Raw genomic sequence first — 15,390 nt, forward strand, 5'->3', positions numbered from 1 at the left:
AAATCAGATGATTTTAAATGATCATGTTCCGGGTAACAGAGTTTTTTTAGCTTCTGTGATTACGACATATGGAGGATATAATTTGGTACCGGTAATTCTCTCATTATGGCTTTTTAGCTTCTCATATTTTCCTCTTCGTCAAATCCAGATCAACATACATTGCTAAGATGTTATTAATGTTACTTTCATTATAATCGTCTGTTTTATCTATTTCACACCCAATACTACGGTCAATCTGGCGATCCTTTAGCTTTAAAGCCTTATTTAGTTGTTCTTTGCTGTGAGCTGATGCTAGTTCAACGATACGCCTTTGCTTCGTTTTACTACATCCTTCTTCGTAAGATAAACGGGGACGTCCAGGTCCCGACTTCTGATTTCTATTAATTCTATTTGATTGGCTAGATGCACTTTCAATTTGTTTGTCATCATTTGAACTTCTGTAAGTTCTACAAATAAATAATTTTCAAGAAATTGTGCATATCTTTTTAAAAAACGATTCTTTATACGAGAAACATTGTGCCATTTTTTACAATACTGCGGTAAAAGCTAGAATCAATTTTGTCTTTATTTTACTCAACTGATCTTCGGAAAAGAGTTCTTACTTCGAATATCATTGATAATTACTTGTAATTTGCCATCATATGTTTTTTCATTACTATTCCACAATATATTACAAAGGTACGAGTTTTGAACCCTAAAATGCATTTTAAGATGAAATAAACGTACGTATTTCTAATAGTAGAATACTTATTAGTAGAGTTCGTGCCCGATCTCGTGTCGCGCGCGAAGAACCGCTGCGTGCGAGTGAGTCGGGTGCTCGCTATAGGGTGCATTCGGGGAGACGCTATTAACGCTATAAACGCAAACGCTATGAACTTCGTTCGAGGAGCCAATAGCGCGATAGCGATAGCGCGCTTCCCGAACGCAGCCTAAGTGCCAATAGCATTTCGTGCCTTACCTCGAAAATAATAGCGAAAATAGCGCGAGTGATGACGTCACGCTGCCTTTACAGTGACGTCATCATCGTATATCACAGCGCCACAAAGCGTCTCCTCGAACAGTTTTGGACGATAATTGTGCTAATAGCGTGCTCCCCGAATGCACCCATAGTGAAGTAAGATATAATAGCAGACGCGACGATTCTCGACTGTCGATTGTTACTTATTAGTAGAGTTCGTGCCCGATCTCGTGTCGCGCGCGAAGAACCGCTGCGTGCGAGTGAGTCGGGTGCTCTCTAGAGTGAAGTAACAATCGACAGTCGAGAATCGTCGCGTCTGCTATTATATCTTACTTCACTATAGCGAGCACCCGACTCACTCGCACGCAGCGGTTCTTCGCGCGCGACACGAGATCGGGCACGAACTCTACTAATAAGTATTCTACTATTAGAAATACGTACGTTTATTTCATCTTAAAATGCATTTTAGGGTTCAAAACTCGTACCTTTGTAATATATTGTGGAATAGTAATGAAAAAACATATGATGGCAAATTACAAGTAATTATCAATGATATTCGAAGTAAGAACTCTTTTTTCCGAAGATCAGTTGAGTAAAATAAAGACAAAATTGATTTCTAGCTTTTTACCGCAGTATTGTAAAAATGGCACAATGTTTCTCGTATAAAAGAATCGTTTTTTAAAAAGATATGCACAATTTCTTGAAAATTATTTATTGTAGAACTTACAGAAAGTTCAAATGATGACAAACAAATTGAAAGTGCATCTAGCCAATCAAATAGAATTAATAGAAATCAGAAGTCGGGACCTGGACGTCCCCGTTTATCTTACGAAGAAGGATGTAGTAAAACGAAGCAAAGGCGTATCGTTGAACTAGCATCAGCTCACAGCAAAGAACAACTAAATAAGGCTTTAAAGCTAAAGGATCGCCAGATTGACCGTAGTATTGGGTGTGAAATAGATAAAACAGACGATTATAATGAAAGTAACATTAATAACATCTTAGCAATGTATGTTGATCTGGATTTGACGAAGAGGAAATATGAGAAGCTAAAAAGCCATAATGAGAGAATTACCGGTACCAAATTATATCCTCCATATGTCGTAATCACAGAAGCTAAAAAACTCTGTTACCCGGAACATGATCATTTAAATCATCTGATTTAGGAGCCAGTGTGAATTTTATTTCTTTATTAGGACATACAGCTAAAAGAATACTTTTGGGATTAGAGAAAGATGATCTTGCAAATCTTGCTAACAAAAGTTATTGCTTGTTGGTAAATGGGGAATGGATGGCTCTTCTGGGCAGCAAACCACAAGACAAACGTGGTCGTATCAAAATGTTACGAACAAGGGTAATAAATTATCTGATACTAATAGTAGCGACGATGACTCTGACGACCATGCCAATCTTTCAGACAAACAGTTTTGTAATTTCATTTGTACCTCTTCAGTTACAAGCAGACAATAACGTTATTTGGATTAATAAAACACCTTCTTCTATTCATTTCTGTCGACCTGTAAAATTTATATTTGCGAAAGAAAGTAGATCTCGTATTATAAAAGAATATAATTATTACAATAATTTGCTGCAGAAAGTTCAAGTATATACTCTAGAGGTCGAAAACATTTTATTCGAAATTAGTTTTGATATTAAATGCACAATGATCGATGGCAAAGTTTGCAACGCATTAACAGGACAAAAGTCATCTAATTGCTGCAATATTTGCAATGTTGGACCAAAATTTATCAATAATTTATCCCATGTCACTAAACTTCCCTGTAATGAGAATTTCTACAAATTCGGAATTTCGACATTGCACTGCTGGATTCGCTGCCTCGAATATCTGTTGCACATATCCTACAATTTAGATATTAAGAAAGGTTCTGCAAGAACCCAAGAGGATAAAGCATCTAAAGCGGCAAGAAAGAAATATATTCAACAAGGTTTGAAGTCTAAGTTGTCACTAACAGTTGATGTTATAAAGCAAGGTTTCGGGACGACAAATACCGGCAATGTAGCCCGCTCCTTTTTTGCAGAAGCAGAGACTGTTGCTGAAGTTACGGGATTAAACAAGAACTTGATAGAAAGATTTCACAATATTTTGCAAGTCTTGACAAGTGGACAAATGATTGACTGTGCGAGGTTCAAATCTTACAGTTTCAAAACCGCCGAAATGTGTATACAGTTGTATTCCTGGTATCCATTACCACCATCCATCCATAAAATTTTAATTCATGGAAGCGAAATTGTAAAGGAGTTTAACTTACCTATTGGCTGGTTTTCAGAAGAACCGCAAGAAGGAAACAATAAAACGTTTAGGAAATGTAGAGCCCACAATAGCAGAATGTCTGACCGAAGACTGACAAACATAGACATTCTACATTATCTATTAATTGCATCAGATCCATTGATAAGTAATTTAAGGATAAAAGACGATCGTAAAAGAAAAGCACTATCTCAAGAAGCTAAAGACATGCTTGTTTCGAACAATTTGTTTTAATTATATTAAAATTTTTAATTCTTAAGGATAAAAAATTAAAAATGCTAAAAAAAATTCTTTAAAATACAAAAAATAAAAAAAACAATAAAAATATTTTTTAAAAACACAAAAAAAACCAAAAAAACCCCATTGATCGCTGTTACCTTGACGTTGGTAATGGGGCTTAAGTATTGTACAGTAACTAATACATTTATTACAATACAACTAAAAACAGTGACATATCAGAAGTATTTAAGGTTATAGGGTTCAAAAATTTATGAATTTACATAGTATTTAGATTTATATTCTACGTAACTGTAATCTTAGTGAGAGAATTTACTCTTAATAAACTTGATTAAAAATGTGCGTCTAAAAAGAACTGTTTTTTTTTTGTAAATGTAAAATTATTTGAAAACAAAGTAGCATATTGAGTTCAGGATAATTGCTGAGCTAACATGTTAACTGGTAAAACTAAATGGATTCGGAAGCTTTTCTTTGGAGATAAAATTACGTGGGTTATTACGTTCTTATTCGCAAACTGAGTTTATGTTGTTTTCCTTAATATTTATTATCGAATCTTAAACTTGTAGCAGTGTCATGCAATAGTACAAGTCTTTACGAGTATTTAAAACAAAAATTCATTAATATTGATGAAGAATTGAGCTGTCAGCAGAATTTGTCCAAAAATAGGCAATTTTTTCCCACTGTGTGCCGCATCAATACCGCTTCTCGGAATTGGTGGCACTTATTCCGGGCATACAAAAGGGAGTGTTTTCATACAACTGCACTCCATTTATGACTCAGCGTCACAATGTCAAATCCGAGCCTTCATATTGCCACGTCTTACGGCGAAGTTACCATCGTGCAGCGTTATTGCTCCAACCTGGCCTCTATTTCAGGACTCCAGTTAGCCGATCCGGATTACTCCGTCTCTGGATCGATACAGGTCATCATAGGATCAGACAATTATCATGTCGTGATACGACCAGGCATGATACCAGGAGATTCGTCCTCGCCTACGGCGCAGCAAACCATCTTCGGATGGGTCCTCTGTGGCCCTATGTCAGCAACCGAGACACCTGTTTCCGCGCAAGCGCATCATTGTTCGCCGGATCACGAATTACAAGATCTCCTTTCAAGATTCTGGACGCAAGAAGAACTCCCTAAGTCGACTACAGCAGAGTTAACTGAGGAGGAAGAGGAGTGCGAACGACACTTTTTAACGACCTATTCACGAGATGCAACGGGCAGATATGTGGTTCGCCTCCCTCTGAAATCCAATCCGTCGGTTTTAGGGGAATCTAAAGCAAAGGCTCTCGGTTGTCTTAAGAACTTGTTTCAACGATTCTCAAATCAGAGTACTTTTCAACAACTTTACGTGAACTTCCTAGATGAGTATTTGAAGATGGGTCACATGACAGAGGTTGACGCCTCCTCCGATCAGACTTCTGTGGTGCATTACCTCCCACATCATGGGGTACTTCGAGAGAATAATCGAACCACGAAACTCAGGGTGGTTTTTAACGGATCAAGCCCCACCAGCAACGGCCTCTCGCTTAACGATATTCTCCACGCCGGAGCCAAACTTCAAGTTGACATGTTTGACATTCTGATTTGGATACGAACCCATAAGGTTCTCTCTCTACGGACATTGTTAAAATGTTTCGTCAGATAGAGGTACACTCGGACGATTGGAACTTGCAGAGAATCTTGTGGATCGGACGGGAACAACAGCTTCTCGCTTACTGCCTTACTACAGTGACATACGGACTACGCTGTGCACCCTTTCTGGCGTTGAGAACTCTACAGCAATTGATAAAAGAGGAAGGTCATCGTTTTCCTAAAGCGATCATTCCTATGAAGAAGGGTAGATTTGTCGACAACATTTACGGGGGATCTGATACAACCTCGGAAGCTAGGGAGATTATACAGCAAGTGACTGGGCTTTGCAAAGCAGGAGGATTTCCTTTGCACGAATGGAGTAGCAACCATCCTGAATTTCTCCCTAACTCGGAAGAAGGGGGACTTACCGACATAGAAATCGAGCCTACCACCTCTTGCAAGCTTCTAGGTCTCGTTTGGCGACCATGTACTGATACTTTGCATTTTTCCTCAGCAGTTCCAGGCACCATCACCTTCACGAAGAGAGCAATTGCTTCGGACATAGCCAAGCTGTATGATCCTTTAGGGCTAATTTCGCCTATTATGATAAGAGCAAAAATCATCTTGCAGGAGCTATGGCTGTTGAAGACTGGATGGGACGAGACGATTTCTGTCAATTTACAAGAGAGATGGACTACATTTCGACAACAACTATTACAACTTGAACCTCTTTCATTACCAAGATGGCTCGGCATTCTCCGTTGCGATACTGCAAGGATTGAAATTCATGGATTTTCGGACGCATCTCAACTAGCTATGGCGGCGGTGGTGTACATAAGGATTCCAAATGGCGACAACACATTCTCCGTACATATGGTGTGCTCAAAGACAAAAGTTGCGCCTCTTAAGCGACTTACCATTCCGCGACTTGAGCTCACTGCAGCTCTCCTCCTATCGCGATTAATAGCCATAGTGAAAGAGGCTCTTGAGTTGCTTGAAGCATTAGAGTTCTGTTGGTCAGATTCAGAGGCAACGATTAAGTGGATAACTGCTCACCCATCAGGCTGGAAAGATTTTGTTAGGAATCGCGTGTCCGCCATACAAGAAATCCTGCCCAATGGGTCGTGGCGTTTCGTACCGGGTAAGCAAAACCCCGCTGATCTTGCAACACGAGGCTTAAGAGCGGATCAATTGCTCCACCATAACCTTTGGTGGAAGGGACCGAAATGTGGCTATCCGAATCTCAAGCTTCTTGGCCTTCCACGGAATACAGACAGACATTAGACATAAATATGGAGGAGCGTCCTGGATATGTCATGCTTGCTGCCGTAAGTCATCCTCCATGCTGGGAGTTATTACGCAAGTATTCATCTCTTACTAGATTACGACGTGTCGTCGATTCGTAAACTGCTTGCGTAAAGTACCGCAGTCTTCTCCTTCTAATTATAATTATCCATTAACTCCACTTGAGATCCAGCAAAGCCGTGATTTATGGGTGCGGATTGTACAAGGAGCATGGTTCCACGAGGAGATACGACTTTTAGTAAGAGGAGAGCAGTTGCCGAAGTCAAACTCCTTGAATCGACTCGCTCCATTTATCGACCGGGACGGTCTGCTTTGAGTAGGTGGCCGTCTTCATTTTGCCCAGATTGACATAGAAGCCAAGCATCCGCTTATTCTACCTAGGAGGTCACCATTGACCATACTCGTCATTGAAGATGCTCACCGAAGATCACTACACGGAGGCACCCAAGTCACTTTGAGCCTCCTGCGTGAGACCTTCTGGATAATTGGTGGAAGGGCGCCAGTTCGATCCCACATATTAAGATGCGGACGTTGTGCTCGCTACCGCGGCATTCGAGCAAAACAGCTGATGGGCCAACTACCCTTTGTTAGAGTAAACCCAGCGTGGCCCTTCTCCCATTCGGGCCTCGACTATGCCGGACCCGTGACGTTGAAGACTTGGAGAGGGCGGGCAGCAAAGTCTTATAAGGGCTACTTGGCGATATTCGTCTGCCTTGCGACATCTGCCGTACACATTGAAGTGGTTACGGACTATACTACAGACGCGTTTATAGCTGCCTACAAACGCTTCAGCGGAAGACAAGGCATATGCTTTATCCTATGGAGTGACTGTGGTACGAATTTTGTAAGAGCCGACGCCGAGTTGAAACGACTATTTCAACAATCTTCTCTAGAACTTGGTGACATCGCCGCCCTTCTGGCCAACGACGGTACCGAGTGGAGGTTCAACCCTTCATCGGCTCCTCATTTCGGTGGAAAATTGGAAGCGGCGGTGAAATCAGTAAAATTTCACCTGAAACGAGTCCTAGGGGAGAAAGTCCTTACCTACGAGGAGATGACCACTATCACTGTACAGATTGAGGCCGTATTAAACTCTCGACCTCTTTGTCCGCTCACCGACGCACAGTGGGCCAGGAAACTGAAAAAGTGGCCAAAATACTAGAAATGTTCCAATTATTATAAAATATGATAGTTCAAGGTTTTTGGGGTTGCTGAATTCGAATCCGTACTCAAAATTCAGAAATTCAAAATGGCGGATCCAATATGGCGGACGAAATTGCTAAAAATGCTCCGATTGTGTAGCAAGTTGATACTAAAAGGTTTTCGAGGTTGCTGAATTCGAATCCGTACTCAAAATTCAGAAATTCAAAATGGCGGATCCAATATGGCGGACGAAATTGCTAAAAATGCTCCGATTGTGTAGCAAGTTGATACTAAAAGGTTTTCGAGGTTGCTGAATTCGAATCCGTACTCAAAATTCAGAAATTCAAAATGGCGGATCCAATATGGCGGACGAAATTGCTAAAAATGCTCCGATTGTGTAGCAAGTTGATACTAAAAGGTTTTTGAGGTTGCTGAATTCGAATCCGTACTCAAAATTCAGAAATTCAAAATGGCGGATCTAATATGGTACCTACACAACAAAAAGATATGATTATGTAATTAAAACGCCTGCAGTTTGCCTACAAAATCTGTAGTTTCCGGGGCCTACCACGAGGAGGTTACAGTGCGATTTCAGACCCCTTAATTACCGTATCGGTAATTCGGGGTGCTTTATTAAAATGAGTCCCCTCGCCTCTCATTGTATTCGAGGTGCTTTGTTAAAGTGAGTCCTCTCGTCTCTCACTGTATTCGGGGTGCTTTCTGAGTGAGTCCCCTCGCCTCTCACGTTATTTAAAAACACCTTCAGAAATCAATGCACAGTGGGCCAGGAGATTCAGTTCCGTGCGTGGCAAAAAGTAACAAACCCACTTAAAATGTACAAAATTATAATTATAACTGTATATATAGTTTTTTGGATTGCTGATTCCAATTCTGAAGTCAAAATTTCAAAATGGCGAACCTAATATAACTGAGGATTTTTTTTTTAAATTATTGGATATATTCTAAACGTGGCATATAGGGGTTTTCGAGGATGCGGATGCTAAAAACGAATATGTATTAAATATTCTAAAATGGCTAATCCAGTATGGCGAACGATTATTTCGACTTTGCTGGATTAAAAATTTTTTAATTCAACATGAAACATTTAGTATTTTTAGTATTATTAATATTATTATTACTATTATTATTAATAATTTTTTGGGGTTTTTTGTTTTTTGTTTTTTTTGTTTTTTGTATTTTATGTTTGTTTTTTTCTTACTATATCTTAATCATAAGTTGACTTAAAAATAAATTAATATGAAAATAGTTTATCGTGAATATTCAAACTAGTAATTATAAAAGGTTTCTTCATCAGATAACTCTATGCTATCAAGTAGTTGATTAAACGTATCAAATCCAGTATTTTCTTCAGCGACCTCTTCTGTTGTACTACCATCATTATCACTATCCTGTTCTTCTTCATCTGCATCGATCAAAAGTAATTGCGTCACTTCTGTTGACAACGGTAATCGTTTTCTTTTACTCATTCGAGATGTCATACTCATGCTAGATACTATTGGATCGGAGGTGTCCATTACTCGATAAAATAAATCTTCTAAGTTTGTTTTCCTGCTGAAATGTCTACTGTGACTAAGTCTGAAATGTCTGTAATCCTTATTACGAGATTCGGACGCCTCTTCTCCAAACATTCCTACTGGTAAGCCAGAGTGCCTTATTATATCTCCAGAATGAATCAATATTTTATGAATTGTCGATGGCATGGGAAACCATGGATAAAGTGAGACATATAACTGTGCAGTATTTGTACAGAATTCTTCGAATTTTTTTACATCAATTGGTAGTTGGCATGAAAGAGTAATTAAAATAATCTTGAAATTATGTACCAAGCGGTGATCAATTTGTAAGCAATCAGCGAAAATATCTGCATTTTTAAATGCTCTGCGTGCTGTATTGCCGTCGTTAGTATTACCACTGCCACCAGTTTTTGGCTTATCAACTATCAGGCCTAATTTATCACGCAGAGATTTTTGTACTTGAACTTTTTGTTCTGCCAACAGTTTTTTTTCTTCAGGAGTTCTTACCTGCCATTTTTTTATATTAATTCGATACGCTATATGCAAACAGCACTCAAAATACCTAATCCAGGCATGTAATGGGCTAACTCCATACTGAAGTGAATTAGGATCAGGAAGAAACTTGTTTGTTTGTCCAGAGATGTTCTGAAAATCATTGAAATTCTTTGGAGTTGATTTACAAATAGGGCAACTTTGTGAGGACTTGGTATTTGTTAAAATATTAAGTACTTTCCCATCAATCAAAGTTAAATGCAGAGAAAAATGAATTACCACCTTCTGACCCGCACTTAATACCATCTCAAAAATTTTTAGTTCATCGATTTGCTTTTGAATTTCAGCTTTCTGAGATAGAATAACTTCCGCTGATTCTTTATGTTGAGAATTGGATAAATGCGAGCTGAAAATTCTCGAACTTCGACGAGACAGCAAGCATTATTCGAGAACGCTTGAAAGGCTCCAAATCGCGACGGTTTCCTCCCCCCCTTTTTTTGTGTGTTTTCGAGCAAACGGCACAGGTGTTTCTCGCGTGATCGCAAGCACCGCGACCAATAGACGATTTGGAGCCAACGCGCGGTTCTCACGTCACCGAATTCCTCGACGCGAAGCTCCGGCCGCGATCCCTCGCCTGCTCCGTCCGGGACGGCAGTGAGCCATCATAACTCGCACGCGATACATGATCGACGTCGAGAAAACGGAGGAATGTAGCGAGTGCGAAATCGCGAGTGCGAAGTCCAGTGTAACCCACTTTAATAAAAAGGACTGACTGTTATTTCGTGTACTCATTTTTGTACTTTCCACGGCGCGCACCGCGAAAACGTCGAGCGGTCCACTGACATTTAATGGTCCTTCGAGCCGGATCGACATAAAAGACCGGCATAGACAGTTCGACCGCCTCAAAAGTGCTCGCGTTGTGCTACGCCGAGATTGACGAATCGGCGCGCCCGCTCGACTCGCTCGAAAACGGAGTTCGCCGCCTACGCGTTCTCGACTCCGTGGCTCACTCCGAACATTGAGCGCACCACACCCGCTCTCCTAAAGATAGGTGCCTTGTGATTTTGTGAAGTGCTTCGGAGGCTCCTGCGGGACCTCCAGCAAACGTATCGTGCTCCTTGCGATACGCATCCGCCGCCCGACGGCGCCCTGCTTTGCGACGTGCTATACGTCCCTGCCTCCCGCGAGTACCTGCTACTCGCCGCGGAGTCGCACACCGAGACGTGCCAGACGTCCCTGCCTCCCGCGAGTACCTGCTACTCGCCGCGGAGTCGCACACCGAGACGTGCCAGACGTCCTTGCCTCCCGCGAGTATCGCCCTGCTACTCGCCGCGGAGTCGCACCGAGACGTGCCAGACGTCCCTGCCTCCCGCGAGTATCGCCCTGCTACTCGCCGCGGAGTCGCACACCGAGACGTGCCAGACGTCCTTGCCTCCCGCGAGTATCGCCCTGCTACTCGCCGCGGAGTCGCACCGAGACGTGCCAGACGTCCCTGCCTCCCGCGAGTATCGCCCTGCTACTCGCCGCGGAGTCGCACACGAGCGTCTTCGCTCGACAAGAAGATTGACACGCAAGTGTCTGAAAGATTTCTACACGATCCAGACATCTGCTCAACATGTCTTCGGATCTCGAAAATCTACTCATTGCTCAAGGCAATGCGATTGACCAGCTACGACGGTCGCTGATTAACTTCAAAAAGCTTCCCAAGGCTCAGGTCACTCTCCCTAAGACGAAGGGGAGACTGACGAATTTGGAGGGTCTCTGGGAAAAGGTGCAAGCCCTCCATGTCCAGCTGCTGCAGACGGCTACGGCGGAGGAGAAGAAGTCGACCCACTACTTCAAGGACGAGGAATTTCTTGCCGCCGAGGACGCCTACCTCGACGCGACGGACCACCTCCACGAGGTCATCGGTAAATTAAGTAGCGACGCCCCGAGCGCGCCGTATCGAGGTAACGAGTCTTCTTATCGCGACGCGCACTCCGGAGTGTCATTGCATCTGCCTCGTATCTCGCTTCCGAACTTTTCTGGTGCTTTCGCTGAATGGGAGAATTTTCGCGGAATCTTCGAGTCTCTCGTAGCAAACAGTGAATCGTTGACAAGAACGCAAAAGTTACATTATCTGAAAGCGAGCCTCTCCGGCGAGGCCGCGTCGTTGATTAATAACATTCAAATTTCTGACGCGAACTACGAGGCAGCGTGGCTACTTCTTACCGACGAATACGACAACCGCAACGCGATTATTCACGCGCATATCCATTCGTTCGCCGACTTACCGAAAATGAAAAACGAGAACGTGACCGAGTTGAAAAAACTTCGCGATAGTGTGTCCGCATCTCTCGCCGCGTTAACGAATCTCGATCGTCCGGTCGATATGTGGGACGACCTCCTAGTTTATATTATCTCGCAAAAGTTCAGTCCGCGAACGCGCAATGAATGGAATCTTAAACGAGGCAACACGGATGCGTACCCTACGTATAAAGAGATTCATGACTTCATGACTCTTCGCATTCGCGGTCTCGCGGATTACCCTTCGCAATCCGAATCTGCGTCAAATAGTGCGCGCGGTAATAGAGCTCGTGCTTCGGTGAATACGGTTTCGCCCGTCAAATGCGTCCGTTGTTCCGGAAACCACGGTCTTGCAAAGTGTAATAAATTTCTAAGTCTGTCGGTCGAGCAGCGTCGACTCGCCGCGCGACAGCATAAATGTTGCTTTAATTGTTTGAGAACCGAGCATTTTTCAAACAATTGTCCGAGTAAAGGACGGTGCAATCAATGCCACCAAGCTCACCATTCGCTGCTTCACCGCGAGGGTACGGAAACTGGTACTAAAAGTACGCTTTCCGCGATTAATTCGCCGTCCTCAGCTCCGTCAGCTGTGTCAGTCGCCGCTGCCTCCGAGTCACCGGCCGCGCCCTCAGCGTTCGTTCAAAACGTGCATGCTACTCGAGATTTTGTGAAACAACCGCCTCATGTACTTCTCGCCACTGCGTATGTTAGTTTAAGTACAATCGAGGGCCGCACATTTAAAGTCCGTGCACTACTAGATCAAGGCTCGACATACAGTTTCATATCAGAATCTCTTTGTCAGACGATGCGAACCAGGCGTCATCGTGCCGCGTTGAAGATACATTGTTTTGGAGAAAAATTTAATGGAGTCGCGCGGTCACAAGTTAATCTTGCTCTCGCGCCCTGCGACAAACAGGGACCGATATTTCCCTTCTCGGGTTACGTATATCAAAGAATCACTTCTTATACAGCCTCTCAACAGAAGCCGGCCGCAATGTGGCCACATCTACGCGATTTACCTTTAGCAGATCCTGATCCCTCATGTAATCACCCGATTCATGTATTAATCGGCGCGGATTTATACGGGTCTCTGCTACTCGACGGTCTACGTCAGGGCCCGGTCGGCACTCCGACGGGCCAGCTTACAATTTTCGGATGGATCCTCTCCGGTCCCGCCGGCCCTGCGCGCCCGGCCGGAGAGTCCGCTTCTGTCCTGAGTTGCGTATCCTGCGAGGATACGAATTCCTTAATTCAAAGTTTTTGGGAGGACGAACGTATCCCCTCTCGAACTCCTCTCACCGAAGAGGACGAACGTTGCGAGAAGCATTTTGCGACGACTCATTCTCGCGATTCACAAGGACGCTACATTGTGCGTTTGCCGTTCAAAAACGGCCCCCCTCGCGTCGGCGACACATTCCGAAAGGCTTCCTTCCTGTACTCCAATATGGAGCGCCGACTCGCGCGGAAACCAGAAATCGCCGCGCAGTATCACGATTTTTTAAGAGAATACGAATCGATGGGGCACATGGAGTCGGTGCGGGCGGACGAGCGCCCCCCTTACCCCCCGATATACATCCCGCATCATTTTGTTTTACGCGAATCGAGTACAACGACCAAGTTACGCGTCGTGTTTAATGCCTCTAGCGAATCGACCGACAAAACCTCGCTCAATGATTTTCTAATGGCGGGACCTAAACTTCAACAAGACATCGCCGCGATAATCCTGCGCTGGCGACTCTTTCGGTACGTGTACATGGCTGACATTGCTAAAATGTTCCGACAAATACTCGTGCATCGGGATGACGCGGACTATCAACGAATTCTTTGGCGCCCCCCCGACAGTCTGTTGATTCGGCTTTACCGCTTACTCACCGTGACCTACGGGCAAAAACCTTCGCCTTTTCTCGCACAGCGCTCCCTTATCCAATTAGCTCGCGACGAAGGTAAAGACTTCCCCGACGCGGTCAATATAATCGAAGAGTCGACCTACGTCGATGATGTTCTTTTCGGAGCAGACGACCTTCTGTCTCTGCTCGAGAAGCGCAAGCAACTCGTGGGCATAATGAATCGCGGATGTTTCCCCCTGCGAAAATGGGCCGCGAATTCAGCCGAACTTTTGACGGATATTCCAGAGGACCAACGGGAATCCTCGGACTATCCGATCAACCACGATGACACGCTCAAGGTCCTCGGCCTGTCTTGGTCTCCGCGCGATGACCTCGTTTCGTTTCGTAATCTCGCCATACGCCGTGACAGTTCATACTAAGCGCTCCGTTTTATCGTTTATTGCAAAGCTGTATGACCCCTCGGCTGGGCGTCACCGATAGTCATCGCGGCCAAGATGTTGATGCAGGAGCTCTGGCTCCGTAAAATTGATTGGGATGCTCCCATCCCCGATGATCTTCTGCATCAGTGGATCAATTACGTTTCAGACTTGCCTAATATTAGCAAAATACGCATTCCTCGATGGACAGGGATGCGTCAAGATAAAATCGATGTTGAATTGCACGGCTTCGCGGACGCCTCCACTCGCGCTTACGCCGCGGTAGTTTTCCTCCGCATCGTGCATTCTCCCTCTAACATTCAAGTCATCCTCCTCGCGGCCAAAACGAAAGTCGCGCCATTGAAAACCGTTAGCGTTCCACGCTTGGAACTTAACGCCGTCGTTCTATTAATTCGATTGATAGAATGGGTAAGAAACACCACGGGCTTGATGCGAGCTCTCTTATTTGGATGGACTGATTCCCAAATCGTATTAGCTTGGCTTCTACAACATCCATCCCGCTGGAATTCCTATGTCGCGAACCGCGTCTCCGAGGTGCAGACGCGCCTTCCGACCGTACGTTGGCAACACGTTCGCTCCCAGGAAAATCCTGCCGACTGCGCGTCGCGCGGCTTTACTGCCGCCGATCTCGTCAATCATGAATTATGGTGGTCGGGGCCCCGGTGGCTTAGCTCGACCACGGCCTCGTGGCCGATCCCCCCGACTCCGACTGAAAAGGACATTTTACAAACGGTATCTTCCGAAGCGCGTAAAGCTACCGTTCATCTCGTCGATTCAGCTCCTGAGTGGGATCTGCCCACCTCCTGCTCGAGCTGGATCCGACTTCTTCGTATTACCGCGTACATTCGGCGTTTCGTTCGGAACTTAAAAAATAAAGTCGCCTCTTCGGTGATCGTCAAGTCTCCCTTGACCGCAGAGGAGATTCACGAAGCCTCCGTCTTTTGGCTTCGATCGGCACAAGCGACTTGTTTTTCGGATGACTTGAAGGCTTTGAACGCTCACGCCGCTGTATCGCGATCAAGTTCCTTACGCTCTCTCCACCCCTTTATCGGGAAAGATAAATTAATCCGGCTTGGCGGGCGGCTCGAAAACTCCGCGCTGAGTTACAATGAGCGACACCCCGTCATACTTGCTAGACATCATATTGCCGAACTTTTGATCGATCAAGCACACCGACGCTCTCTCCATGGAGGGACTAAACTCACGCTTAGATGTCTCCGTCAAAATTATTGGTTAATTTCCGCGCGAAGCATGATCAAATCTCACATTCATAAATGTGTTACCTGCGTTCGACATTCCGCGA

General features: G+C 44.2%; 3 protein-coding genes across 3 annotated transcripts; all 3 read left to right on the plus strand.

The window, feature by feature from the left end:
- Positions 1-4,251: 4,251 nt before the first annotated feature.
- LOC139787237 (uncharacterized) lies at positions 4,252-7,509 on the plus strand. The gene is made up of 4 exons (XM_071726311.1): positions 4,252-4,917; positions 5,112-6,183; positions 6,261-6,370; positions 6,691-7,509. Exons 1-4 carry the CDS (start codon positions 4,252-4,254, stop codon positions 7,507-7,509), a joined length of 2,667 nt encoding a protein of 888 aa, XP_071582412.1.
- Positions 7,510-11,132: 3,623 nt separating this feature from the next.
- On the plus strand, positions 11,133-14,069 carry LOC139787238 (uncharacterized). The gene has a single exon (XM_071726312.1). It carries the CDS (start codon positions 11,133-11,135, stop codon positions 14,067-14,069), a length of 2,937 nt encoding a protein of 978 aa, XP_071582413.1.
- Positions 14,070-14,144: 75 nt separating this feature from the next.
- LOC139787239 (uncharacterized) lies at positions 14,145-14,495 on the plus strand (the record flags this gene model as incomplete). Its single annotated transcript, XM_071726313.1, has 1 exon — positions 14,145-14,495. A coding segment is annotated over exon 1 (351 nt), but the record flags the coding sequence as incomplete, so codon positions are not given.
- Between the last annotated feature and the right edge of the window lie 895 nt (positions 14,496-15,390).

Source organism: Temnothorax nylanderi, unplaced genomic scaffold (assembly GCF_030848795.1).
Source record: "Temnothorax nylanderi isolate EJ_2023f unplaced genomic scaffold, tnyl_v1.0 TNYL_tig1357_pilon, whole genome shotgun sequence".
Classification (NCBI taxonomy): domain Eukaryota; kingdom Metazoa; phylum Arthropoda; class Insecta; order Hymenoptera; family Formicidae; genus Temnothorax; species Temnothorax nylanderi.

What these genes read in the sequence shown, in the direction of transcription:
- LOC139787238 (XM_071726312.1), top strand. Translation starts at nt 11,133, where the DNA reads ATGTCTTCGGATCTCGAAAATCTACTCATTGCTCAAGGCAATGCGATT.
- LOC139787237 (XM_071726311.1), top strand. Translation starts at nt 4,252, where the DNA reads ATGTCAAATCCGAGCCTTCATATTGCCACGTCTTACGGCGAAGTTACC. An exon ending in GTCGTGGCGTTTCGTACCGG is followed by an intron (nt 6,184 to 6,260) that starts GTAAGCAAAACC and finishes CTTTGGTGGAAG; the next exon opens with GGACCGAAATGTGGCTATCC. An exon ending in GATATGTCATGCTTGCTGCC is followed by an intron (nt 6,371 to 6,690) that starts GTAAGTCATCCT and finishes CATTTTGCCCAG; the next exon opens with ATTGACATAGAAGCCAAGCA.